The 27,914-nt window shown below is 39.4% G+C and overlaps 1 protein-coding gene across 3 annotated transcripts; it reads left to right on the forward strand.

The window, feature by feature from the left end:
* Nucleotides 1-27,277, forward strand: PWWP3A (PWWP domain containing 3A, DNA repair factor). Of its 3 annotated transcripts, XM_072601391.1 has the most exons (15): nt 1-320; nt 829-912; nt 1,270-1,382; nt 1,825-1,916; nt 3,392-3,462; nt 5,256-6,182; nt 12,136-12,240; nt 13,299-13,369; nt 15,722-15,798; nt 17,095-17,155; nt 19,833-19,908; nt 20,643-20,693; nt 22,278-22,714; nt 23,877-23,965; nt 27,070-27,277. In XM_072601391.1, exons 3-15 carry the CDS (start codon nt 1,326-1,328, stop codon nt 27,134-27,136), a joined length of 2,181 nt encoding a protein of 726 aa, XP_072457492.1. In that variant the 5' UTR covers nt 1-320; nt 829-912; nt 1,270-1,325; the 3' UTR covers nt 27,137-27,277. The 3 variants fall into 3 exon arrangements, with proteins under 3 accessions (XP_072457492.1, XP_072457491.1, XP_072457493.1); XM_072601390.1 differs by lacking the exon at nt 829-912 and having other exon boundaries at nt 110-320; XM_072601392.1 differs by lacking the exon at nt 829-912 and having other exon boundaries at nt 182-320; nt 20,661-20,693.
* The last annotated feature ends 637 nt before the right edge of the window (nt 27,278-27,914 follow it).

Raw genomic sequence — 27,914 nt, forward strand, 5'->3', positions numbered from 1 at the left:
AGTTGCTAGGGAAGTGGCAGGATGTGGGAGTTGGCGGGGTTCGACCGGAGTTTGCGGGCGAGGCCCAGGGGTGGGAGGTGGGGGTGGGGAGGAGCGTGACCGCGAGCTTGGCTCTTCCTCAGCCCCGCCCCTCCTTGGCCTCGCCCCTCTCTGGCCCTGCCCCTCCCCAGGCCTAGCTCCTGATCGGCCCCGCCCCTACGCCTGCCCGTGCACATGCGCTCTGGGGTCCACGCGTTGGTGGGAGGCCCGGGAACAGGAGGAGGTCCCCGCTGCTGCTTGGCCTGTTTCCCCCTCAGCCCGGTGACTGGGGGCCCACCGCGGTAAGAGGCTCGAGGAACCAGGGCTGGTCTACTCGGACCCCCGCGCTGGGCTGAAGGAGAGGCCGAGGGCGGCCCCTTCCCCCCTGGGCATCTCGTGCAACCCCTTCCTATCAGTGGGGAAACTGAGGCCCAGATGGGAGGGAGGGGTGGTCTGTCGGCCAGAACAGCCAGAGGATCCGGTCCCCTCATTTTGCAGATGAGAAAACTGAGGCCCAGGGAGAGGAAAAGGACCTGAGGTTGCTTTGTGTTAAATAGTTGAAGGAAGCCAGAGAAATGGTGAAAGTGGGAGGCCCCAGCTTCCCTTTGCTGGGAGGATGGGGTTCGAAAGAACCGATCTTACAAGTTCCTGTTGTCGGAATCGGGGAGGTGGGGCGGGAAGTACTGAAGTTCCTTCAAGCACCCGAGAAGCAGCTTGGTGTAAACATTTCCCTCCCCAGATTTTTGAGCTGGAAGCTGTAAATATATGTTTCCTACTCTACAACTCCCCCCCCCTTTTTTTTTTTTAAAGAAAAAGAGTCGTTTCATTTCCAGACTAACCACAGCCAGGATTTCATGCTGAGACAATGAACAGACTGCAGTTGTGAAAGTCTCGGTGAGATCCCAGTTAATGCGCCTTATCTATATTTGTTGTTTATTACCTGTTGGACCCAAATCGTGGAAAACTAAAACCTTCGAGGATGTACTGGGCAGTTTTGCAGTCTGGCCCTCAAACTGTAGAGGTGTTTTATTCAGAAGCTAGGTCTCACTTTTTTTAAAAAATTAAGACAAAACCTACCTACGTATCAAAAGCTAGTTTGCTTTTCTAGTCTTAGATTTTATATTGAGTATCTCAGTATAATTATCACAGAATTTACTATCCACTTGAACCAGTCTTTGCACTTGGCTAGGATGGCATCATTAAACCAGTGGCAAAAAGACTTTACAAGCTTTCCTGTCACTTTTGTTGCAGGTTGCATTCTCAGACCTTGAAGTAGTTCAACCCTACTTTCTACATGCATTTTCATCATGATGGATACTCAATATGTGCTCTGCAGATGGAGAAAGCGCTTATGGCCAGCAAAGGTGACAAGCTGTTACTGTTTTCATAATTTCAAGAATTAGAGATGACTTTTTGGTGACACTTAATGTCTCCATCAGATGTTAAAAAGGGTACTTAAGATTCAGTTTAGCAAAATGATTGAGCTGTACAGTTTTGTCTCCATGAAAACATTGGCATAAACTTCTTATTTGTAAACTTGTCCCAAAGAGCTTCAGGGCACCATTCCAAAATCTTGCATTGTGCATACATTTTTAAGTGAACTGAGACAGCTGTGTGAAGGCTTAGTGAGTTAGGATTATAATTCATGAGTAAATATCCTTAAACAGTATCTCCAGCACAGGCAGATTTTTTTTCCTTCTTGCTGTGTTTTTTGTTCCACGTGACCTTATCATATTCTCTTTTGGGGACCTATTTTATCTTCTCAGAAACAGACCAATAACAGTTGCCTTTTTTTAAAAAACTTAGGTTTTGCCCCAAACTGGAATCTCCGGAAGACTTCGTATTCAGAAAAGGAAAACAGCCTTTGTAGAAGTTGAAATACTGAGTCTAGATAAAAAGTTAAGTATTGTTTCTTTTCCTACAGGTGTGGCTTCTATTTAAAATCTGATATGTCAAAAAAAATCCAAAAGAACCTGATATCTCTTTTGCTAAGAATAACTAGAGAAAATAAGTATGTTTTGTATAGAAGGCCCTCTGTGTTATTCAATGGAACAACACTGGAAAAATCAAATAAAAATTACACAGATAAAGCTTGCCTAAAATAAATGGTCTCATCAGTTTTGAAAGAAGTATGTCTATCTTCACAAATCTGTTTTGTTTTCCTCCTCCTTTGAAAGGGTTGAATCTGTTACAAAATGAGTAACTGCAATTTATTGTTTATAAGAAATTTTAGTTTACAGGGCAGTTTTAAATCATCATCTTCTATTTTTGAATTTGTTAATGGAAAAATGCAATTATGATATAGTGCTTGAAAGTTAATAAGGCACTTTACACCTATTTAAGAAATGAAAACATCCATATTGTATTGGGATGTGGAATGAATTTTGTATTATGTTCAAACAAGGTTGTAGGCTGATCTAATAGTTCCACAAGACTTTAAAGAACGAAAACGAAGCCTCATTTTGTCTACAACTTGAGAGCGGTGGAAAGCTGTGTTATTGTGTCCTGGGGATAAACAGTGTTGCTTCTTATGTATCAGGCTAAGCTGGGCTGCCTTTCCTACTCTGTAAGCTCCCTAGCTTTTGAGCTCAGATTTTCACCGAAGAGAGAGGGAGATAATTGAGTACAGTTAGATTTCACACAACAATTGTTTCACAGAAGCATTCTGATACATTGTGTGTTGGGAAGAGTGCTGGATTTGGAGTCAAGAGCTTGGGTTTGCATCCCAGTTCTGTCTCTTGCTACCTCAGAGACTTTGGGTATGATTATTAACCTCTTGGGGACTTTCTATTCTACCTCATTTGTAAATGAACTATCCATGATTGTCTATGATTTTGCTGTAAAGTGGCAAGCCCCTGATGAGCTTCAGCCGGGTTCCCATTTATCGCTTTATTCTTATGGAACAATTAATTGCTCCCTTTCCTCACCTCTAATCAATTAATAACATCGAGTGGGGTATACCTGTATTTTAGTTTAAAAAGAAGGAGCACCAATCCCAGCTGGACTATAAACAGATTATTTCTTTGTTAGCATCCTTTCCAGAAAAGGCGATAATATCACAAACATTCTCTGTAAGGAAGTTATAAATAAGATATACCTTAGATAAATCAATTAGAATTTATTTAGCTCTGAAGTGAGGATGCCTTTTCTTTTGTTGAAAGGTAGACCAGGAGTAAAGGTCTTTATAGCTCATTATTGCCAGCTTCTGGCATTTAATTTAAATGTAAAGGGGTATGTGTGTGAATTTTTATTGTGAGAAGAACTTATGTTTTCATTTTCTCTCATATTCTCTCCCCCTGCCATGTACCAGTTATTACTTGAAAATGTTTTTGTGGTAATAGTGGGTAACATATGACTTTTTTTGTCTCGGCAGAGTTAAAGTGAAGGAGACAGAAACCAAGATTCTAGAGAAGTCTCAAATAGAAGAGATTGCTGCAGAACTTAGTAAGAGGCTATGTTGCTGTAAATGTTTAATTTTAATGAAATAAGAGGTTGCTAATTGGAAGAATTGTAAAAATCTGGTTCTCAAAACGAGTTCCTGAGCTCAGAGGAGAAGAGGCAGAGTTGCTGCCCTAGTCCTGTCTTTCTCCTATGCTTTCTCCTGGAGCCTCAACCTTCTCTAAGAAAGGAGGTTGTTAGTGTACCCAGTGATCAATCTCTGAAGGTACACATGGTTGTTTCATTATATGTGTAGTCCTCCTTTTCTCTGCTCAGAGTGCAGAAATCTAGGGCAGCTGCTGTGGGTTTAATTTCTTCTGGTCACTGCTCTTCAGGCCGGAGAATCTGCCAGTGTTTTTTAAGTATTTTCAAAAAAAATTTTAGGTAAAAGAAACAGCAGTGTTAAAATAAAATTCATAATAAAGCATATAAATGTTAATGGCATAATTAATGATTTTATTAAGGGAAAACTTCCTCACTTACAAAAATAAAAATAGCGGGAAATTTCAACAACCCACTGAATTGTACATCAGACAAAAGAAAGAAGTTAGACTCCAGGTTCTTAGTGTTGAGACTGGATTTTATACACATAGAATAATGAACTGGACATAAAAGGAAGGAAATAACCTTTTTCAGAATACCCATAGGACATTTGTAAAAACTGATCATATGATTCCTGGTCACAAATCTTGCAAGTTAATTTGGGCAAAAAATTTTAAGCTCTATTTATGGGTCATAGTGCAATAAAAATGGGTTAAAATATGTGGCAAGGATAACAATATACATTGTATACTTGCTTAGTCACTAGCATTATTTCCCAACTATTTACAGAACATAGTATTAGGCAGTGGGGGTAGTTAAAGAGAAAACAAAGTGTTCCCCTCCCCCAACCCCATGAGGATTTCACAGTCTCGTCTCGTGGGGTAGAAAGGTCAGATACTCTGTGTGAGAACACATAGGATAGCAACATGCTTACACAGATGTATCCTGCTTTAAGCAAACCCAAGGATGAAATCAGAATTTGCCAGACAAATAAGGGGTGATTATTCATTTTACAAAGGATCCTTTGCTTTGCCAGGATTATTAAGCGCTGGGCTTCTTTAAAAAGGAAACTACCTAGGAAATGGAGTTGTCTACTAAGATTCTGTTTACATGTTCTCTATGGTGTAGATATATCTGTATATGATAGTTATATCTGTCATTACCCCAGAGTATCGTCTCTGAGGGGCTGTAGTGTCCAGCATATTACTGGTAACTTGTATTTCTGGACAATTAAATATTAAAACGAAGGAGAAATGTTTTTATTGATGTTTGAATCATCTTGTTAGCATAAATAGCACTGTCCAGGCTTTTTAAAAAAATGCAGTCAATGCAACTACTTCCAAGATTATTATTCTATTTTGTTAATGCCTTTAAAAATAGTCTTGGAAAGGACAAAATATTACCTATCCACAAAATATTTTTATCAGTTTGCACAAATGTTGAGAATAAATTCTCAGCATCCTTTTCTATTCAGTAGGCATTAAATATTTGAACACATTTTGTGGTTATGGGTTGTGGTTTGAAGGAATGTACATTTTTATCCAAGTCAGGTTAGTAATTTGTTTATTTAAAAATAAGGTTTGGGTATGTCAGCTCTCTAAGCACCTTGTACTTTAATTTCTTTAAATTGCATTCAGTCCGTAGTTTAAATCACCAGTTTTGCTGTGCTTGTAAACCATCACTATATGATAGGCATCATAGAAATGTTTATGTTTTCAGTAAAAATTATAATATTGATTATTTTACATATTTTTTAGCTACCCAACTTAAAATAAATACTACACCTATTAAAGAACTGATTTATAGACGATCACTTAAAGTTGCGCTGGATATTTTGAGTGAGAAAGCAGATGCTAGTCAAGTAAACACTTTGGGCAAGAGTATAACTACTCCCATACTTCACAAAGTGAAACAAACAAGACCTGCACATGCTGTCTCTGAATCTGACCCGTCACCTTTTGTCTGTGAAGAAGTAGTAGGAGGGTCTGGGCCCTTTAAGAAAGAAAATGTATTTCAGAGGCTGTCCAGTTCCCCCATTGAAGAAAATAAAGGCAAAAAGCGTTTAAAGAGGTCTAATAGAATTTATGATAATGAAACAGAGTCCTTGGCTTCTCAAACTAGAAAAATTTTTGGCACTCCAAAGCCTCAGGATCAGAATTGTGAGATTTCTCAGTCACGGTCCAGAACTTGGAAAAACTGGAAACAAAAGAAAGATGATTCATCACAAAACTCACAACTGAACCTGAAGAGGAAACTCAAAGTACAGGATAGTAGAAAAAAGGGCAGGAAGAGGCCACGGACCTCAAATAGGAATTCATCGCCTTTTAAAGTCGGAGGAGATGATGATGCAAATACTGAACTTGGAGAACTCAGTCCAGTTTTATCATCCAGTAGTTCTATCCAATTGATGGCTTTGGAAGAAAAGGCAAGTAGTTCTGTCCAAAAAGCATTGGACTTTTCTACCGGTCATTCTTTTGTGGAATCAGAGTGTGAAAATGAACATCGCAAAATGCCTTCATGGAAGTACTGCAAAGTTTTAGGTGGCATTAAACAGTCATCGGTTTCTGAATGTCATTGTGTGGAGCCAGAAGAAACAGGGCTGTGCACCAGTGGATCTGACCCACGCTGTTTTGCACCTAAAACGAGAACTCTTAAGCTTCCAGATTTTGAGGAAGATGAAGAAGGTAAAAGCTCATGACTGGGGAAGTTTGACTTACATGTGATTTCAAATAGTTCATAATTTCTTTATGGAGATCTGTACCTGTGGGGTAAGATGGGTGGGTACCAGAAACTCTTAAATCCAATCCACATTCTTAATTGCTAATAGCCATTCATTTTAGAAATTGGCACCATTTATTTTGGCCACTTAAAAATGGCCCAGTGTCCATCAGATTGGTGATAAAAGTGGATTATAGTTAAGATTCTTAATTCTTTATTGTGTTCCTAGTTCAGTGGGGTATGTTGCTTCTACTTTGTAATACAGTATTTTTCCAGCACTTTTTTTTGGGGGGGGGGGGGGTGATGAAGGAGCAGTACATTGATATGATTTTAAAGAGGAGCGGGAAAAGATAACAGGTTTATTAATTATGTGCTTTGTGATTAGATGGTATAGTGAATAGTCATTATTTTGCATTTATCTTGTTTAGAATTGTTCCTTTCCCTTGCCATTGGTGAATGTGACTTTTTTTTTCTGTCAAATAAGCATAACAGGGACCTGAGGAATGATTTACCCACTTCTTAAAAGGTGATTATTTTTGAATAGTAGATTCTAAAAGCCTGTTCAGGATTCTGTGATACTGTGACTGCTTGGTTTGTTAAGCATCCTAGTCTTAAAGCTAGTGATAACATCTGACTGTATAGTTAAGTGCTTCATGAGGAAAAAAAAATCATTTAATAGTTTTTATCTTGGTTGAACTATTTATAGATACACTAAAATGGGCCTCATTTTTCTCATCTGTAAAATGAAGGGGTTAGTTTAGGTGATTTCTAATTATGCTCCTTTCCTGCTCTTATCTTTTGAACCATGGTTTCCCAATCCAGACTGTACTGTAGAGCTTTAAAGATGTCTAAATTTTCTACTGTGGGCTGTTTCCCAACATAATGAGGCAGCACAGTCTCGTAAGGGCAGAGAGGAGAATTGGGAGTCATCGAATCTGAGTTTAAACCTTGGCTCTCCTGGCCCATCTGGGTGACTTTGGGTGAGTCCCCTTCTTTTTGTCCCTTTGGGCAAAAGCCCGCTGGGCTTCGTTTTCTCCTCTTTAAAAATAGGGGTTGGGACTAGGAGATAAAAGTCCCTTCTGGCTCCAAAGCCTATCATCAGGGAAGAGATTATTAGAGGATTGTAAATCCAGTAGAGTAGAAGTTTTAAGAAGTAGAGATTTAGAGATTTTTCATAGTAACCTCTGGCCTGATACTGGCATTTGGGAGATGTTAATCTAGGTCATTGGTGGGTGTCAAGTTCAAATGGAAATGGGGGCCGTGAATCCCTCCATAAGGATCCCTGCAAGCTGCACACTGACTTTTTTTTAATGTAATATTATTTATATTTTATTGTGTTTTTAATTTATTTTGTTAGATATTTCCCAGTTACATTTTAATCTGATTGGGGTGGCACTCTGATCTAGGTAATTCACTTCCAAATTGAAGGGATTCCCTTATCATTCATTGCACCATTTTCTGAAGAACAGAGCCCTACTGTTGAATATAGCTTTATAGGTAAGCCCTTTAAGAGCTTGGTATGTCACACTTGGAAACATGAGATCATAGATTTAGAAGTAGAAGGGACCTTCTAGGTCCTCTAGCCCATTTCTCATATTATACAGGAGAAGAAAATGAAGCCCAGGGCAGTTGTGACTTACCCAAGGTCACACAGGTTGAAAGTATCAAAGGTGGAATTTGAACCCAAGTCCCCTGACTTCAGAGTCATGTCCTTTTCACAACAGCACAACAGAGATAGTATGTAGATAAAGCACACCTAGCCGGAAGTCATTTTCCCACATCAATAACTACAGACATGTCATCCTCCCTAAAGCTCATACGTTAATTCCTGGAAAATAGGACTTTAAGCAAAACGTATTCAGGGGGCAGTTAGTTTTATAGCATAGTGATACTTTCCTGAATGGCCAGAATTTCAGACCAGACACCTGAGACCATTAGGGCAGTGTGGATTAGGCATGTTTGGGTACAATAGATAGACCTGAGGAGAGGGGACCTGACATATGAAGTTATCAGAGGCACAAATGAGATTTATGGCTAGCAGCCAACAGAATTTGGTGGGGGTGACTGACTCAAGGATAAAAAACAAATAACTAGCACCATCTTGAAAAAGGACATGTCTCTTCCTCCCCTCTGTTTTAAGATTAGCTGGGATAAAAATTGTCACATGAATTTGGACATGGTTTTGGTCAGAAAAAGCAGTTGCTCACATCTGGGGAAGGCTTCTCAGAGAGAGAACAATGGGAAAAGGGGTGTAGCACAGTCGAGTGAAAAGAGTACTGACTGGAGCCAGGGGACTTGGGTACAGTTACTGCTACTGCCACTTAGACCTCTCACCTCCTGGGGCCTCAGTTTCTTCATTGGTATTATGAGGTGCTTAGTCTTGAAGCTCTTTGAGGTCCCTTCCATATCAATGTTCGTGGTCCTTTGAAAAGTACTGAGCCCTTGGATCTTGTGTTAAAGGGAGTGGGTAATTGATTGGAGCTTAAACCTGAGGAGTTCAGAAACCCAATTCTCCTTTTCCCCTACTTTGAGACTTGGAGTGGTCAGTGACTTTTAATTTATGGGTGTGGGACTACTAGAGTTTTAAAAACCTCAAGATTTTTTTCTTTTTCACCTAGAAGAACTAGGTGAAACAGCTCATCTGATGCCCTTTTTGTTGTGAATGGGGCTGCTACTGATAAAAACATGGCTAAGTGGCTAAAATACTGAACATCTCTGTTATGCTTAGCAATCCAAATGAAGAGCAAAGGCCTAAATTGGGTTCTCAGACTGTGTTAGATTTGTCTCGAGGAATTAGCTGACAAAGACACTCAGGAAAAGCATTGGGGCTGGATATATCTTGAAGTGGGAGTCATATGCATGGAGTTAGGGTACATGGTGTGGATTGAGCTTGTGGGTAGGGTAGGCCTCGGTTAGAATGTATACCTCTGAAATAATACTGGCAGAGGCCTTTGTGTAAGGGGTGTCTCTAGACTCTTACTGACTATTGATTTACATGCTGGACCTAGGGAGTTCAAATTCCACAGAAGACACTAGGTACACGATGGTTACGTTGTTTAAACACTCCAGGTGTCAGTTTTGTCATTTGCCTTTTAGACAACTAATGGATGTTTTGTAGACAACTCATGTCCCAAAGGGAATTCAGTATCTTTTCTCCCAAATCCACCCCACTTGTGAGCATCTGGATTGCTGCTCTGGGCATCAGCATCCTTTGAGTGATGGGTTCATAACCTCAGTGTCATTCTCAGCTCCTTCCTCTCACTCACCTCACGGAACAATGAGTTGCTGAATCTTGTCCTTTTTTTCTTCACATCTCATACACTTGCCCTTTTTTCCAGTTATGTGACCACCACCCTAATTAAAGCCCTCCTCACTTCTCTCCTGGACTATTAAATATCTTCCTTTTGATTTCACAGATACAGGGAACTCGTAGGTGAGAAAACTCCCTTCAATGCAGGATCAGCACTTTCTCTGCAACTTAGAGTCTCAGAGAGTTGCCGAAAATGCTGAAAAGTCAAGTGACTTGCTCAGGGTCACAGCCAGGATGTACCAGAGGAGGAATAGGAACCCAGGTTTTCCTGGCCCTGGGGTCAAATATATATATATACTCTTTAGTATTTAAGCATTGCCCATGGTGGGTATGTCACCTGGTCCTTTCTTACCTTTCCGGGCTGCTTAGCCCATTATTCCCCTGCCCCTGCTGTTTGGCCTCCTTGCTGTTCCTTACACAATTCAATGCTTCACCTCCTGTCTCTGTGCTGTGTACTAGCAGTCCCCTCTGCCTAGAATGCCATCCTTCCTCACTTCCACCTGCTGCCTGAGTTTTTCCTTCAGAACTTAGCCCAAATGCTACCCCCATCACTCCTCTAGTTCCCCCAGCTGCTAGTAGGCTCCCCTCCAATGCTACCTTCTGTTGGACTCATATGTATCAGGTGTTTGTGTGAGTGTGTGTAGAGATACACACATGATGTAGATATATCTGTGTGTACGTGTTGTCTCCCCTGTTAGGAAGTAAGCTCTCTGATGTCTTTGTCTTTGGTTCTTAGCACAGTTCCTGGCACATAGTGGTTGTTCAATAAATATTTATTCATTAAGTGAGTGGGGTAATGACTCCTGTAGCACATATCTTGGCTTGTTGGATCAAGAGTTGGTCGCTGATATGCTGGCTGTAGAATCTTAGGCAGTTCTCAAAGACTGTCCACTGTAAGAGGTTTTCCTTAATGGGAGTTTCCCCCATAAGCAGATGTCTACTATATGTTGGACACTAGGGACCCAGGAAAAGCAAGGCCCTTTCCTGAAGGAGGAGAGATAGTGTGCTTTTAATGGTTATCTACAAATCAAGTACAAGATACCACTCAGCAGGACCTGGAAAGACCTCATGTAGAAGTTGGAGCTTGAGTATTAAAGTCAGATGTGGGATTCTGAGAGACAGAGGTAAAGAAAGAGGGTGTCAGTTTTAGGCATGGAGATGGTTTGGGAGGGAATAAGCCTTTATTAAGCACCTACTTTGTGCTGGACACTGTGCTTTTACAAATATCAGATCCTCACTACAACCCTGAGGAGTAGGTGCTATTATTATCCCCATTTTACAGATGAGGAAACTGAGTCAGACAAAGGTTAAATGACTTTCCCAGAGTCACACAGCTACTTAGTGTCTGAGGCTGGATTTTAACTAAGGTCTTTGGAGGTCCAGGTCTAGCACTCTATCTACTTCACTACCTAACTGGAGGGAATGTGCCTTAGAAAAAATCACTTGCCTGGCTTTCTAAAGGGTGGACTGAATTGGGAGTAAACTTTAGGTAGTGAGACCTCCTCCAATAAAGAGGTGATGATGACCTGAACTACTCAGAGTAGAGAGAAGGAAGCATGACAGCATTTGACAACTGACTAGATATGTGGGCTGAGCAAGCAGGAAGAGTTGAAGATAGTGTCATGGTTATGGACATGAGTCACTGAGAGGATGCTGGTGCCCTTGACAGCAATAAGAGAATTTGGAAGAGAGAGGTGGGATTGGGGGAAATAGGGGTTTCGTTTTGAATGTATTGAGTTTAAGATGCCTAGGAGACGTTCAATTCTAAATATCCACTGGGTAGTTGGTGATATGGGACTGCCTAGATCTAGAACGGAGAGTCACACACTTAGTGTAGATCAGCAATACCAACGAAATGACACCCCTGACCTCCCTGGGCTGTTGAGAGGCTCAATATCATGTCTAGAAAATACTTTGCAATTACACACTTCGTTTGTGATTGTTAGCGTTTTAATACCTAAAGCTACCTTTGGATAGGGATGGGAGTAAGCCGTTGTATGGTGACTTCTTTACTATCGCTCACCTTGTTTAAATCTGAGATTGAAAGTTCACAATATGTGTAGTAATTTATGGTTCAGAAAAACACTTTCCCTACAAAATGCATGAAATAGATAATGGAAGTGTGGTTGTCCTGTCTGAGAGATGAGGAAAATGAAGCTGAAAGGGAGGAAAGTCATTTACCGATCGTCACTTGGCTGGTAAAGTTTGAGGTGGGGAGTCTTCTGACAAACCCACAATGCCATGCTGCTGATACTGCAGTGGAGAACCTTTCCTTTTTCATGGACGATCCTGGGTCAGCAAATATTTTCTTAGGTGGCACAGTAAATAAAGTGTTGAACCTGGAAACAGGAAGATTCATCTTCCTGAGTTTAAATCTGGCCTCAGATACTAGCTGTGTGACCCTGGGCAAGTCATTTCACCTTTTTGCTTTAGTTTTCTTGTCTGTAAAATAAGCTGAAAGGAAATGGCCAACCACTCTAGGATCTATGCCAAAAAACCTACATGGGGTCATGAAGTTGGACATGATTGAAACGACCCAACAACAGCTCATCTTCAAAATATGTCTTGTAGTATAGCAAAATGAAATCGAAATCTAACTTTATTTGTAGAACTTCAGTCTTCTGAACAGTCATTGGAGTTTAGTACTGTTAATACCACTGTGGTAGACGAAGAGGAGGAAGATGAAGAACTTCCAAGTATACTTTCACACCCTGGTAAGAAATAATTAGATCTGTTGAAAGTGAGAGCATGGGAATATTAAAGTGGGTTGGGACATGGCATAGAACTATTTCTAACACCTTGAACTAAAGGCAGGTTCCTATTTCTTGTTAATTTGTTCCCATAGCAGCATCCTGGAACTGTAAAGGATCTTGAAAGGTCATCTGATTCACTAAATTTCATACAGATATGCTCTTAGGCTTTCATCTAATAACTGCTCATTTATTTCTAAGAGTCTCTAAGGAAAAAATTCCACACTTTACCACTGGTAGTCCATTCAGCCCTTGTTCTTAGGATTTTGTTCTTTTTATGTAACTTAAGTCCGTTATACTCCAGCTTACACCCAGAAGAAATCTTTCTTCAATGGGAGAGAAAACTGCTAAAAGAAGCCAAAATCCCAGAGAGACAAGCCTATCAATCCAAGAGGGAATTAGGCAGTTGAGGGTATAATCCAGGTCACCAAGCACAAAAAGCAATCAGAACTACGTTCTTTGAACCATTCATTAGTAGTTCCTTGGCTTCATTTACTGACAGTAGTTTAATAATTAATTTTATCCTTGATTTTTTAATTTAAAGTTTTTATTGGTATCATTTGTTTTTATAGCACCTTTATTTCTGAATATATTCCTCTCTTTTTTCATCCAGTGAACCATCCCTTCTAACAAAGAGTTTTAAAAGAGAGGGGAGAAAAAAGCAGTTCAACAAAGCTAGCCAGCCTGTCACCTGAGTTGGACAGTGTATGTAGTGCTTTGCCTCCATAGGGTTCCTCCCAGCTCTGCAAAAGGAGGAAGATACATTTCTTTTTCTCTTCCCTGGAGCAGGCGTAATCATTTCCATGACACAGTGTCTAGTTTAATTTTTTTGTTCTTTCCATTTACGTTGTAGTTTTACTTACTATGTATGCTTTAAATGACCTGGAGGAATATTGTGTGATATTGACCACTTTAACTTCCAGCAGAAAAAAATTTTTTGATCATATTGTTGTCCATTTGCACTTGTCTGATACCTTTAGACCAACGTCTGAAAATTTTTCTTGTGTTTGTTTATGCTTCAGAGCCATGTTCCATAGAAGCTGGAATGTTAGTCTGGTGTAAATATCAAAAATATCCCTATTGGCCAGCAGTGGTAAGAATAACCATATCTATCTTTTGAATGTAAAATATGATGAAACTTCATTAATTTGGGCTCCATTCTTCTGAAAATTATGCTAACCTGACCTAGCTTGTGTAAAGTTTACTCTCGTAGTATCTCTATTGATCATCTTATAAGCAGATTGTAAATAGGATTACAGGGAGGCCTCTAACTGGTGGAATCTAATCGCACATTCTTTGTTTATATCGATTAAAGCAAGCCTAGCAAAATCTTGCTTGCCTTGGAAAAACTTTAACAAAACTGAACCTTATTTAATAGTGCATAATTGCAACTAGATTTTCTCCCACTTCGTCCCAGTTAGCTTTTATATGAGTTAATGTGCTCGTGAGTTAATTCATCATTGATCCTAGATGAATTAAGTGTAGAATTAGCATCTTTTACTGTATGTTTGAACTTCTGCCGTTTGACCCCTTTTTTCCTCCTATCTTCAGTTGTCTTGGGGCTCATAGTGATTTCCACTGTGTCTTAAGGTGATTTTAAAATTTTGAAGAATTGGTTTCAAACTTTTCTTTCTCCTCTGATCTGTAATCATTCTTTGGAATAATTAAAGGAACTCTTGTAGGAAGAATAATTGTGGAGTCAGGATTTTAGACTTCTTCTTTAGCTCCATTTCGACATTACTGCAAAGGTGCATGAGTAGGTGGCTTGTTGTCCTAGGCAGAGCAATGGAAAGCACCCTCTATGATTACTTTTCTTGTTAAAATGTTACTCTTTTCCTAGAGTATGCCAGACCACATCTTCGTCAGTGAACCCTCCTCACTCAAGTTTGCATACCTTCATTTACAGCCACAGACACAGACACACACACCGCTTTGTCTTTCTTTTTTCGTGTATCTCTTCCATTTGTATCATCCTCACTTGATTTTTGTCTTCTCAAAGACAATTTTCCTTGCTCAGTTTAAGGAGAAGCTTCTTCACCAGACGCTGTCTCTGCTGAAGGCTCCTTACTACCTTGTTGCTTTAAAAATACAGCAGTGCCTTGATTAAGCAAGCGCTCACAGAGTACCAGGTTAATTCTTCAAAATAATAACAATTTATTCCTTAGGAAATTTCACTGTTAGGTGCCAAGAAAAAAATACTTCCCTTGAGACTTTTGTTCCCCGTGGCCAAAAGGACTAAGGGAAAATAGAGAAGGGAGAAGCCCTAAGTAGCTATGAAGATAGATTATTAAGATTATAACTGATTAATATGGCATGAAATCAGGAAGATTTCAGGGTGTCAAGGCAATTGTGATTACTTGTGAAGTTACTTTGTTTTGGGCCCTCGGCTCTCTCTTCTCTTCAGCCTTCTTTCAGCGCCCTCCCTTCACCAGGCATCTTACTTGGATCCTTTTTCCAATTTACCTTGTATATATCTTGTTTGTACTTACTTGTTTTTGTGTTGTCTACCCCAGTTAGACTGTGAGCTCCGTGAGAGCAGGGACTGCCTTTTGCTTGTCTTTGTATCACCAGTACTTAGCACAGTAACTAGCACACAGTAGGTGCTTAATGTTTATTGACTATTGGCTTTGACACATTATGATTTTGTTTGATATGAGCCCTTTCTGCACTGATTTGAATTCATTCAAACCTCATCCTCTGCGAATTTTTGTCCCAAAATCCTACATGGTGGAGATTCTGGAGGCCTTCCTCTGACTCTTTTGTCAGATATGTGGGGATATTGTTGCAAAACTCAGACTGTCCATCTGTGATCCATTGCTCTTGCTACAGACCAGACCTTTCACTGATCTTAGAAGTTGCTAAGAATACCAGATACCTCTTTCTGGCTTATGATGTCCAAGGTCCCCTATTGGGAAGGACAGAGAGAACTGTGCCGCTGGGCAGGTTTCAGGTCTTTTACGCCTCCTCTTATCAAAACTTAACTATATTCCATCTCATCCCCACAAAGTCCTGCTTAACGACTGGTCATCTGATCTAACTAAAATGCTTGTGTTAATGACTGTTACCCTTAACATTTACATTTATCAACTTTTACTACCTTAGTTTGAGGGAATGAATAGTAAGGGAACTTCAGATAACATGGAGGGCTAGTTGGGGAAGGTATTTTAGAGGGTTAGAGGGCTGGGTTTACTGATACATGAGGTCAGCCTTAGGAGTTATATTAGGTATTTAATTAGGGGAAAAGCATATAAAAATCCATTCTTATATTTCAAATGTATTTTTTACTAAATATGTAGATGAGATTTTTCTTAATGTAGACAGCGCATCTTGTCATATTTTCATTATGTCACATGGTCTTCCACAGAGTTCAGTGAAATAATATAGAAAATGTTTATATAATTTTCTGAAAATAAAAGCATCTCTTTTTTCTTGAATTTATCTACAGGTAAAAAGTGTAAAGCGGAAGGATAAGAAAGCAAGCGTATTATATATTGAAGAAAATATGAATCCAGAAAAAAGAGGGTAAAAATAGTAATGGCTTTTGGAAGCTGTCACCTGAAGGGACATCTTTCGAAAAATCTTGGAATCTGAAATACTTTCTGTGTGCATATTGCTGCAGGGATTATACTACTGACTAATAAGAATGGGGTTTGGCCTGTGTGTAAAAATCTGGTCATTTGAAGATAAGACTGCAAATTTTTCTAATTTTACAATGGCTAAAATGCTCCCCACCTAGGTGCGAAAAACCATTTTGAGCTACTCAAAACCAGCCCAAAGTGCCATTTTGAAAGGTATTTTGTGATGCAGTGGAGCTGAGCACTGAGTTTGGAGGCAAAAGCTGTATGTTGTACTTGGGCACTGACCTCTGACCTCTGGGAGCCCCATCCTCATTTGCATAATGGGGATACTCGTCCTCATGCTACTAATCATGATTCACATTTAAGGTTGGTGAGATCCTTTTCTCATGAGAGACAGGGATCACCCAGCTGGTATCTATCCAAACTGGACTTCAGGCTGGGTCCTATGGTCCTTCCATCATATTAACTTGCTTCTTTCATAATGTGTCTAGAGTAAAAACTTGCCATGTGTATAAATGTGAGTCCTTGTTGAAAATGAGTTAATAGATGTAAAAGGCTTTGCAAACTGGGCTCTCTCAATGTCACTTTGGATCATTGTTACTCTTAATAATGTAGTTATTTTAACCAGACAAGTAAGAAAACAGTAAAGCTGTTCAAAGTAATTTGTAGGCCATTGGGGCTTTAAAAGCTTTGTTTTGATGACCCAGGTTTATTCTACTGAGCCCCTCAGCTGTCCCACAATATAGCTTACCTGCTTGCAATGGAATATTCTTGCTCTGACTTTATTAATACCAGTATTAAAGCCAGGAGTGCTTTTTACTTGATGAGATAAAACTGAAAGGTAAATATGTTGTTTTTTTTTAAAGCTACAGTATAAACAATGTGGAATTTTTATGATCCATTATTGACTGGGTAATGTTGTTGAGAGAACTTGGTTTTGGGGACCTAGATCTGGCTGATGCTGCCATTAGAGTCTCCTGCCTCTTAATAGTGACTTGTGTTAGTACTTTGAAAACAGTGTTCTTATTCCAAAGGCAATCTCAATTAAGACCACCACTTTGGGCAAAGGAGGGGGAACTTTGGGGTGGAGAAAGAAAGAAAATAGCTTTTGTGAAATAAACTGAACATTGTTAAAAAGGACCTCAGACTGTCACGTTAATAGGAGAAAAATACCATTCTGCTTACCTGGTTTGCCCCACAATTCATTCCTGTGACCCTTTCATGCCTTTGTTTCTTCAAGGTTTATAGTGTGTCTTAGAAGATTAAAACACTTTGATTGTGAAGAAAAGCAGGAGCTTATGGTAGGTGGGATAAAGCTTTTATTGTTGGTTCCTTAAAATCCTTTTCCATATAAGCATATTGCCTTAAAGATGCAAGTCTAGAAATCAGTCTTTCCGTAGATCGGCTATTCCAGTTTCTAAAGTAGATATGAAAACCCAACGCTTGCTTTGATGAATTGAGAAGGCTGGCAAGATCCTTCTCCTGGGGTATCGAGGTGAGACTTTATTCTTTTAGATCTAGTCAAAGCAAGGCTCAGAGAGAATAGAGAAGCCCACGGTCCCACACCTGAACAGGACCGAGAACCCAGGCATCTGGATTCTTAATGATTTTTCCACTGTACCACTCAGTTTTTCCTAAGCTAGGCTGAAGACATTAATTTCCCTTATGACTAGCCTTCAGCACACAGTGGTCCACAGTCTCTGTTTAATTGATGTCATTTTTGTCATTTTCATCCTGGACCCCTTTCAGATTTGGTAACCTCATTCAGAGGCTCTTCTTCTGATACTGCAATCTTAACTGCCAGATCTCTTTTAAAGGGGCCTGTACCCATTTACACACAGTTGCAATATACATTCATGTGCTAAGTACAAATTCATTTATCAAATACTAGCAATTCTTAATGTAAGAATTTGTTAATTTCTTGCTTTGAGCTCTGTTCATGGTTGATATTTACCCCTTCCCCCCCCCATTCTTATTTCTCAACAAACATACTTGAAGATAGACAATTGTGTAGAATGGTCTTCAGTGACTCTCCAGGTGTGGGAGTAGGGAGGGAATTAATCTCTTTTCAGATCTGGACTTTTAATAGGTATATAGAAGAGACCATTCATTTTTTATAACATAAAAGTAGCTTCTAGGATAAAGGAACAGTCCTTTGTACTCCAGTGTTTTATTGTGGCATTGAGTCAACTCTGGGCTATGGTGGGTTCTAACATTCCAGAAAGCCTTTTTCAACTTTTGTATCTTTCATAGGACTAGCCCAGCTAAGTGCAGAGAAGCTTGGTTTAACCACCCAAGGTTAACTAAATGTGTTTGGCCACAGCAACTTGAGAAACCATTTACTAAAGTAGGAAGGGGTCTTTGATATGTGTTTCTAGAGAGTGCCCACACTAGTAAAAATCTCAGTTCTTGAATATATAAACATTGACTTTATTATATCTGCATACCCACAGGTACAACAATTTTTGTTTGTTTTTCTTCCTGTTCTCTTATCCTCCCTCTGATTACCCTTAAGGGAGCACAGTTCCAATTGTGGGATAAAGATTCTAGACCTGTGTTACTTTGTTGTACTTCTAGAGAATTGGACCTTACTGTAAGCAGCTATGGGTAGAGATCCCTATCCTAAAGGACTATGGAAAAATGTTTTCTCATGGGGAATCTCTGCCATGTCTAAGTAGAATGATGGAAAGCACCTGCTTAATTTGCTATAATCAATTACCCATTAACATGTAATTTTTTCTCAGAATATTCCCTTCCATTTCCACTTGGCTACCGAGTCTCCCTAGCCTTACTTTGTATACCTTCATTAATCTAACTTTGTACCATTCTTGTTTGATTTTTTTTTTTTGTCTTCTCAAAATATTTCCCATGTTCCAACTCAAAACAATAGGTTCTGGACAGCACTACACACTGACATTCTGCATCTGTATTTGAATACTTCTTCCCTTAAAAGCTCTAAGAATAAAGCCATATCTTAAACCAGAAAGAAAATGTAAAGCACACTGAACCAATTCTTCAGCATAATCAACTATGATATTAAATGAGAGCATACATTTATCCATCTGGATATGCTTAGTAACAGTATTAAATGCAGTTTGAAAGTGATGGTGTAAAGGATACAGTTGTTTCACACCAACCTTATGTTGGAGTATTTCTTTGTTAAATTAATAGGAAGTAAATACTATTATTGAAAATGTTGCTCTTAATCAGTTGCCACCTAATGTGGAGACTAATTCTTCAAAGTTCCATCCATTTATTTTTCTGGGTCTTTGTGCCTCTGCAATGTACAAGTACAATATTCCTCCTCCACACTAAATTCATTGAGCTTCAGTAGGAACAGACTGTGGCAAATGCTTCTAGAAATCCATACCGTAACGGTTCCTTTTCTTCAGCCCTTGTGAATTGTCTGCAGCCCAGCTCTTCTCTCTGTGGCTCTGGTGTCTGGTACTTAACGTGCCAAAGCTTAAATGATTAACCCCTTTTTCTTGAGGCTGCAAGCTCTGCTTTTATCTAGCAACAGCTGCTCAGAAAGATGAGCTTTAATTGCATATAACCTTAAAAGAAAGCTGTCTGAAGTTAGGTGAATTGTGAAAAGAAGTCTGTTGATGGAAACGGAAGCTTGCAGAGCAGCTGGGTCAGGCTGGTAATTGATCTCAGTGCACTGGGGTCCTTTACCAAGTTGGGACAAGCAGGGCTGCTGGAGGAGTGTGAGAGGGGGTTAATGTGCCCTTGCAGAGGACTTCTTTTCTTAAAGACTCGAAAAAGCTATCGTTTACTGAAGTGGTCTTTATGAGGCATAAGGCTATATTTCTCTGTTGGAAGATGAAATTGGAAAGGAACTCCCCAATTGTTGAATAAGCTTTTCCAGCTTTTCTTTCACTTTTCATTTTACATATACCAAATGTTTATTGTGTTTTATTCAGCTGCTCAGCCACTTGTGGACTTTACTAATGCCAAATTGATGAATTCTGATTACAGGATAAAGCCAAGGAGGATTACAGTCAGGCTGTTGACTGGTGTATCATGCTGATTTGTGACTACAGAATTCGAATTGGTAAGCAAGGGAATCCAGTGCTATTAGTAAAAATTAAAGAGTATCAAAGCCTTTAAAATTTGTTAATATTAATCCACAAAGAGTAGGACAAAAGAAAATGAGCTCTGAGGTATATTTAAATTCATTAGTTTTAGAGAACTGATGGTTCCTTAGGAAGGGAAAAATTGTAAAGTTCCTTTTTTTGTCTTCCCCTCCTCTTGACTGAAGTTGCCTGAAGGCAGGGAATTAAACTTTATCATCCTTCCAGATTCTATTTTTCTTATCTGAGCAGTTCTTGATTTTCCAAAGTCTTGGAAGAGGTCCTGTATCTCCAGGGTAACTGGAATTTTACTATGTGGTATAGTCATGGGCCCCATGACTTGAGGTAAATGGACAGGGTTGTGCATTAGTAGCATAAACTCCCTTCTGAAAAAAAGGGAAGAGTGGTTTAAACAAAAGGCTAGTTTGTCCTTGAAGTCTCCACAAGGAGGACGTTTGAATACAAGCTTTGCTCTATCTGTTCACCTCTAGGGAGGTTTATGCTTGGAAAAAAATACTAAATATTGCTTTGACTAGCCCAGACCCCAAATAATAAGTGTTTTCTATTACAGCCTTCTCATTTAAGGCTGGACAAAGGTTGTCTGGGTCAGTCTTGTAATAATAGCAAATACCAGGTATTTTGATCTAGAAAAAAATGCTTCCTAAGTGGCTAGCTATTTGTGTAAACATCCCCTTTTTACATTTCTTTTTTATAGGTTGTGGTTCTTTTGCAGGATCTTTCCTGGAATATTACTCTGCTGATATTAGTAAGTACAACTATGCTTTCTTTTCTGATTCTGTCTTCCTATATCCTTCAAAAACACAGACGTATTTAATGCCATCCAGTGGACTCTGTTCGAGAGGAATAAGTCAGCATAGCAGGGGTTCTTGCTGACTCTCCTGTAGTCTACTCCGAAAAAATTGGCCTCTGGGACTGAGTTTGAATTTGGTGCCCTGAGGGCAGTTTCAGATTCAGCTCTGGTTGGGAGCTTGGAGCAGGGAAGGCTCTCCCTCCATTCCCCCAGCCTGCAGCTGCCCAGGGCCGAGGCCGGATCTCCACCCCTCCCATGACTATTTCTGTGTCCCTTGCTCCTCATGGGTCTGAGGTAGGAAGCACTCAGTGCACCCCAGTCGTCTGTGCCAACACAGGTTAGAGAAAAATCTCTGTTGATAATAATGTTAATGAAATGTTTCAGTGTTCCAGGCTTTTAGAGTGGGGGGCTATAAAAAGCATAATTCCTTTGCATACATTGTGTCACTCTAACATACTAATTGTTGACATCCAATCTTCCTGCCATGAAAGGAGTGAAGATTAATTTACTTGTCTGTAAAGTGGGGGCCTTTCTCCTATTCCCCTTCAGTTAATTTGGCAGTGAGAAAAGCGGCTGGATCCTTCTCATGAAGGATCAGGAATTCTGTCAAAAGAAGAGTTCTTCATTAGGTGCAGTGCTTTGCTCTGTTAATTGCCTCACTGAAGTTAGCCAGGCTCTCTGGCTACTCTCTCTTCCTAAAGTTGAGAGAATATATGTTGGACCAGGGCCAGCTGGCTTCAGTTGCCTAAGTTCCCACCCCCATCTCTGGAATGAACTACAGGCTGGTGCATTTTTGGACTCTGTGTTCATGAGCAGAGAGAAATCAGTCTCTGATAATTATTCATCCAGAGCAGAGTTCACCAAAAAAAAAACCCCAAAACATTGGACATTTTTGGGCAGGAAGGGAGTGGGGGATGGGAATGTGGAAAAAGCTATAGATTATATAAAGCAGAGGCTTTACATAGGAAGCTAGCCCCTTGGCTGATTAGCCAAGAAACCAAGTTCTTGCTGGTGTGCAGAGTCTGGACTTAAGTTCAGCAGCTTTGTATACCGAGTCTTGCCTCGTCACTTGGCAGTGATCCATCATCTATTAGCTATCTGATTGTGGGCAAGTCACTTAATCTGCAAGCCTCAGTTTCCTCATCTAACGAGACACTACCTGTACTTCTTACCTCACAAAGTAATTATAAGGAAAGTCTTGCCTAATCTGAAAGCAGGGATAAGAATGTGAGTAGTATTTAGCATGGAGGGACCACCCATCTGCCAACTGCCCTGCCTGTAGGAGAAGCAGAATTGGATATTTGGGGGATCCAGTCATGCATTGAGACCATTCTGAAAGTACAAATTGTAAAAACTTGTTGAAACAGCCTGTCTATCTTATATGAAGTCTTCCCCTTCCCCTAGAATCTTAGTATGTTTACAAAATTTTGCTTATCCCCAGGGGAAAAAACTAGGGTTTATCTACTGAATGTATCTTTGTTTCCTGTCGTTTGTTTAAATGGTAAACTATTTTACTTTTAAAGCTGGTATACCTTTTAGGTTGTCCTGTGAGGAAAATGATCCAGCAAGCTCCTGTCCAAACAGTGTTTCCCATCCTGAACAAGGAAGACCCCGAAGATGGTCTGTCTGATACCTCCTTCAGCAAGAAGCAGCTCGTCAAGAAAGTCCTTCCCGACCGAAGGAGGGCTGCCAGAAACAAAGCCAATGAGAAGTTAGTGGAATACATAGTGAATGAAAAGGGGGCAGAGAACCATCTCTTGGCTATTTTAAAAAGCAGAAAAAAATCCAGGTGGCTGAAAGAATTTTTGAATTCAAGTCAGTGCATGACATGTGTTGAAACATACCTTGAGGATGATGAGCAGCTGTTCGTTGTGGTGAAATATTTACAAGGAGTCTATCAAGAAATAGACAGGAAAATGCTGAAGCTAATAAATGGCGATGGAATAAAATTTATTCTGGATGTTCTTTTGCCTGAAGTAAGTTGCTGACTTTATCAGATTCTGATTTTTTGGCTTCGGGTTCTCCTGCCCGTTGGCCCAGCAAGATCCCCACTCCAAGGATTAAGTGATGATTGAGCTGAAGAGTTTAAGTGCTGTACCATTTTGCTCAGCACAGCAGTCTGAAGGTTCTTTATGTAGAAACTGAAATATGTTTGAAAATACATTTTAATTAAGTAGGCACTGCTGAGCTGTCCCTGCAGTCTTACCCAAAAAGCTTATACGTGTAACTTAGAATGCTGGCAGCATGGAACATCTATTTTGGAGATTGTAAATCAGTTTTCTAATGATTAGAACCTGTTTTCTCTCTAGTGTGTCATCAGAAGTCTTCACTGTGAAAGTGGGTTTTCATCATATCAAATCTCTTGGCCATTTTGCAACTAGAGACTGAATAGATATATAATTTGTATTTAAAAATTTTTAATGACATGGTAAAGAGAGCTAGGTGTATCTTGTGTATGTTCTTGCTGCCCTTTGCATGAGATAACATAAGAGTCATATTGTCCAGCATATTTAGTGGGACCTCATCTGGAATATTATAACTACTTTTGGAGGAAATTGGGAACCAAGTCATACAAAAATTGGTTGAAAGAACTAAGAAATTTGACCTGGAGAAGAGAATACTGTGGGGAAATACCTGCCTTCAAGTATTTTTAAGCTATTATGTAAAAAAAAATTTTTTTAAACTTGTTCTACTTGGTTTCATATGGCAGAACCAGGAGCAATATGTGGGAATCACAGAGAAGCAGATTTCAGTTCAGTATAAAGGAAAACTTACTCATAGAGTGGTCTAAATAGGAGTCACCTGGCTTGGTGTTAATGGTGTTGTTCAGGCAAAGGCTAGATGAGTATTTATCAGAAATGTTCTTGAAGGGATTCATGCTCAGTAACAGATGAGACTAGATGACTTCTTAGGTCCCTCTCAACCCGGAGACTTTGGAATCATCAGAATAGTATTATCAGGTACTTCTTAATATGAATTTTTTATTTAAAGATAAACTAAAAATATCCACAGAAACACCCATATGTTCAGTAAACTAATTACCAAACTTCATCAAAATAGCACTTGGAGTAATTCAGACTGTGGTGTTTCACCTTTACCATTAAGTGTGATGAAGTATTATGGCATTATCTCTTACAGGCAGTCATTTATGCAATAGCTGCAATTGATGACATAGACTACCAGACAGCTGAAGAGAAGTATATAAAGGGACCATCTGTGAGCAGAAGGTATGACACTGGTGACACTTCCACGCCATTTAAAAATCAATTTCCAAATTCTTTGTTTCCATCAGTTATTAGAATTTTGTTTTAAATGATCTCTATTTCTTTACTCTCTAAAAGGTATAAGCATGCCCCAACAAATATTTCACTTAAGAGCCTTAATCCATTCTCACAACCATTTGCCCAGTTGCCCAAATCAGATAGTTGTTATCTGAGCTAGTGCTTGAAATTTGGCAGCCTGAACTTCCCTAATTGTTGGTTTGTTTTCTGTGTAGTTTAGTATATTGTTGCAAATTATTCCATCCCTTGATATTTTGAGGCAGTTTATTTTGTGAATTTCACCAATTAAGAAGAGTGAAGTGTGGAGTGGTAAAAAGAATACTGGTCTTTGGAATAAGGAACACCTGATTTCAGGTTAACATTAGGCAGTAGTGTTACTGTAGTCCAAATGTCTGTTTCCTAGAATAACCATTCTTTTGTGACTTTGAAAATAAAGATTTGAGTTGAGGATCTAAAAGAAAAGAAGTCAGGACGAGTAAATACTTGGATCTCCTGGCTCTTTGGTTTTGGTGGGAGGTTCATTTTGGAATGGTCCCATTGACGTTATGCTGGAGCCAGCTCAAACCAGCTCCTGAGAGCCACTTGTTCAGTGTGAGCATTTATATTTTGGAAATCAGCAAATCAGGGTTTGGTTTGTTGTTTTGTTAATTGTCTAAGCTTAATATTAATGATGAGAGAGAATGTTTATAATTCAGATTAAACTTTAAAATCTTGTGCATATATTCCCCTACCCTGGCCCCCATTTTCCCCCAAGAACCACTTGTTAAGCATTTACCAGCCTACTTCTGGCCCTGTAGTTTATTGGCTTATAACAAGCAAACCTTTTGGAACTGGTTCAGACATTGCTCTTGTGTAGTTTCTAATGGTCCAGATCAGCCAGGCAGAATGTTTATTCAAATCATTATGGAAAATTGGGGTGTTCGGTCTTGAATTTAAGGTCCAGCTAGTTAATTAGGAGCTAATGGACACAATCCCTAATGGAGTCTTTGGGCCCCTCTCCAATACCTGTCAGGTGGCCTATATATAAATAACAAGTCAAGTGAGAAACTGAAGACAGAAACCTAATTTGGTCAGTCTTAAGACTTTTTAACATGTTGATTAGATAGGTCAGAATTATAGATAATTAGGTTATTGGTTATTTCACTGAAAAGACAGCTAGGAAAGAAATGAGTTTGAAATTCTTAAATCAGATAGTCATAGCCTCATTGTGTAATTTCTGAAAATGGATACCTACTTACGCATTATGGATGGTTAATCAGCTAAGAGGTCTCACTGCCAAAAACATTTAGCCATTGCAGAGCTTTTAGGCCAAGTAGAATTTAGGCAGGCTGAATAACTCTGAGAAACTCTCATCTTTACGTTAAGAAGAGCTAGTTGTCAGACTGCCCCATGACATGACTTCTTTATGGCACTATTGTTAGCCTTAGTGAAGAATAACAAAAAATTGGAAGGGAATCTTCCGTAAACCCCTCATATTACAGATGAGATTGAGTAACAGACTTCTCCATTTGCTTCAAGTCCTAAGATCCTAGTTCTCAATATGGACATCAGAGGCAATCTAGTCTTCACTCCCACACATTTTATAGATGATGAAACTGAAAAACTCGGCCCAGGTCATGCTGCTGGTGATGAAGATGACAGTTGCAAAGCCAAGACTTACCCTAAGTCTCCCCGCTCCTCCTGAACAACCTGTGGGGAAAGCATTGAAATAGAAGGTGTTCTCCTCCTCCAGTTCTAGGCCTGTATAATCTGGGGAACCTTGGGCTCTAGCCCCTCACTTCTGGAGCTTTCATTTTCCACATTTATAAAATCAGAAAGTTGGACTGGGAACCTCCGAGGTCGGTTGCACTGCTAAAATCCCGAGGCCCTCTCAACTACACTCCGCTGTCAGCCTTAGCATTACGCTGGCCTATTCGTTTCCCTTCTTTCTTTTGGAATGTGTCCCTGAACTGCTTCATGCAGACAGTTTTAAACATTTGTCAGAGATTGTTTCCTCACTTGGCAGGACCTAAACATTCTCAGGAGTTAGGGAGGTAGTTTTAATGTAGTGGATAAAGCAGTGGGACTTAAAGTCAGCAGATGTTCATGTGAGCGCTGGGTCTGCTACTTCGTGGCGTTAGGACTCTGGGTAAAACTGGTAGAGTCCAGGTTCTTTGCAGACAGTGGATGGTTTGAGTTTTCCCTTGAGAGCATCTCTCCCCTAGCACCAAGTGCAGGGCTGTGTATAAGTGGTGATTAGCTTGAAAGTCAATACTCCTTTGCTGCCTCTGTTTCCTCCCTTATAAAATGGAGATAGTAATATTTGCAGTACTGATGTGAACCTTAAAAAAGGTGATGGAAATGGTAGTGATTCTTTATAGGGAACACCTTTTTTTTCTAAGTTAAACTTTAAATTATGTCTGAAGCAACTATAATCAGCTGCTAAAGTAAAGAAATAGGCAAGAGAATTAATTATGTTTGATACTCAGGTGATGGTTTGATGCTATACATTTGTGATATGTGTTAATCTAAGGATGCCATGGAATGAACATACAATCAATTGGTTGTGTTGTATATAACATCATAGTATAGACCGATCGATAACCAAATCTGGTCAATGGTCCTGCGATCTGAAATGCACATAGAGCTTTATGGTTCCAAAGCCCTTTTCATACTTTAAAGCCCATCCTTGCTACCACCTGGTGAAGTAGCTTGCTCTTTGTTTTGCAAACAAGAAGGTGATTTGGTGAAAATCACACAGCTGGGAAGTGGTAGCGGGAGAGCTCAGGTCCCCATTTTCTGATTCCAAGCCCTATTTATTTCCTTTGGAGAATGCATTTCATGAAGGGAGAAAAACATTTCCAAGGTATATGTACCTTGTTTGTGTAATTATAAACATTATTTCAAGGAGGTCTTTATTCCTAATGAATCATGAGCAAATATTTTGGTGGCTTATGATAATGTTGTTGAAGAGTTTGATTATTTTAAAGATGACACAATTCATAGAAGAGTTTTAAAATGAAATATCCTTTGATATAAAAGAATCCTGACTTATTGTTTGTTTCCTTCAGGGAAAGAGAAATATTTGATAAAGAACTTTTCGAGAAAAAACAAGGAACTTACCTTGTAGAAGACTGAACCAACTTTTCCAGCAGTGCCTCCAGATGGGTCAAAACCGTAACAGAAAGCCTTTGTATTCTGAGTTGACTTATAGGTATAGTTAGTAAGAGATCTTTCTGTGTAAAATTCTCTTTATGTTATAAATATGTTTTGTGGAAATGGGAGTTTCCAAAGTTCTTACTGATTTTAGACGTGCGGGAGCATCTGTGCCTTGGGTGTGTTCTGTGGCACTGGTTATGACTTTGCAGGGATTGGATTCTCTCCTCAGAAAGATCATTTACAAAAGCAGTCAGTAGTGTGCATTCCTAGTCTTCTAACACACTGCAGGCCAGGTTCCTGCCCTTGTCCCTTTATGAAATTTGTAATAGCTGAGTAATTAATGTCTGAATAGCCAGCACATTGGGTAGCTTCTCTGGTTACTATTGTGCTGTCCTGTTTACTTACTGCAAAGTACACATGAATTTTTTGATATTGAAAGAAATCACTGGTATCAGTCTTTAAAGAATGTTGTTGTTGTTTTGATCCAGGTTTTGGATATGTAATTACATAAACATCAATCTTTTTAAAATATTGTTTCATTGATATTCAATATGTTGGGCTTCCTCTTAAAGAATTCTCCCTGCCCTTACTCTCTTTATATTCACTTTGGGAAGAAATTACCTCTAAGAGGTGAAACCTGAGTCAGAGATGTTTTCTTATTGCTAACAAAATAACCACAATTGTGTGTGAAAGAAAGTCTAAGTTGCAATATTATCATAACTATTTTAAATGAAGCTTTTCCAGGTAATCCATAGTG

This window comes from Notamacropus eugenii, chromosome 4, assembly GCF_028372415.1.
Source record: "Notamacropus eugenii isolate mMacEug1 chromosome 4, mMacEug1.pri_v2, whole genome shotgun sequence".
Taxonomy (NCBI): domain Eukaryota; kingdom Metazoa; phylum Chordata; class Mammalia; order Diprotodontia; family Macropodidae; genus Notamacropus; species Notamacropus eugenii.

Excerpts from the sequence above, each read along its gene's own strand:
- PWWP3A (XM_072601391.1), top strand. The coding sequence starts at position 1,326 with ATGATGGATACTCAATATGTGCTCTGCAGATGGAGAAAGCGCTTATGG. Across the intron at positions 3,463-5,255 it reads AGAGATTGCTGCAGAACTTA|CTACCCAACTTAAAATAAAT; the intron begins GTAAGAGGCTAT and ends CATATTTTTTAG. Across the intron at positions 19,909-20,642 it reads TGACTACAGAATTCGAATTG|GTTGTGGTTCTTTTGCAGGA; the intron begins GTAAGCAAGGGA and ends TCTTTTTTATAG.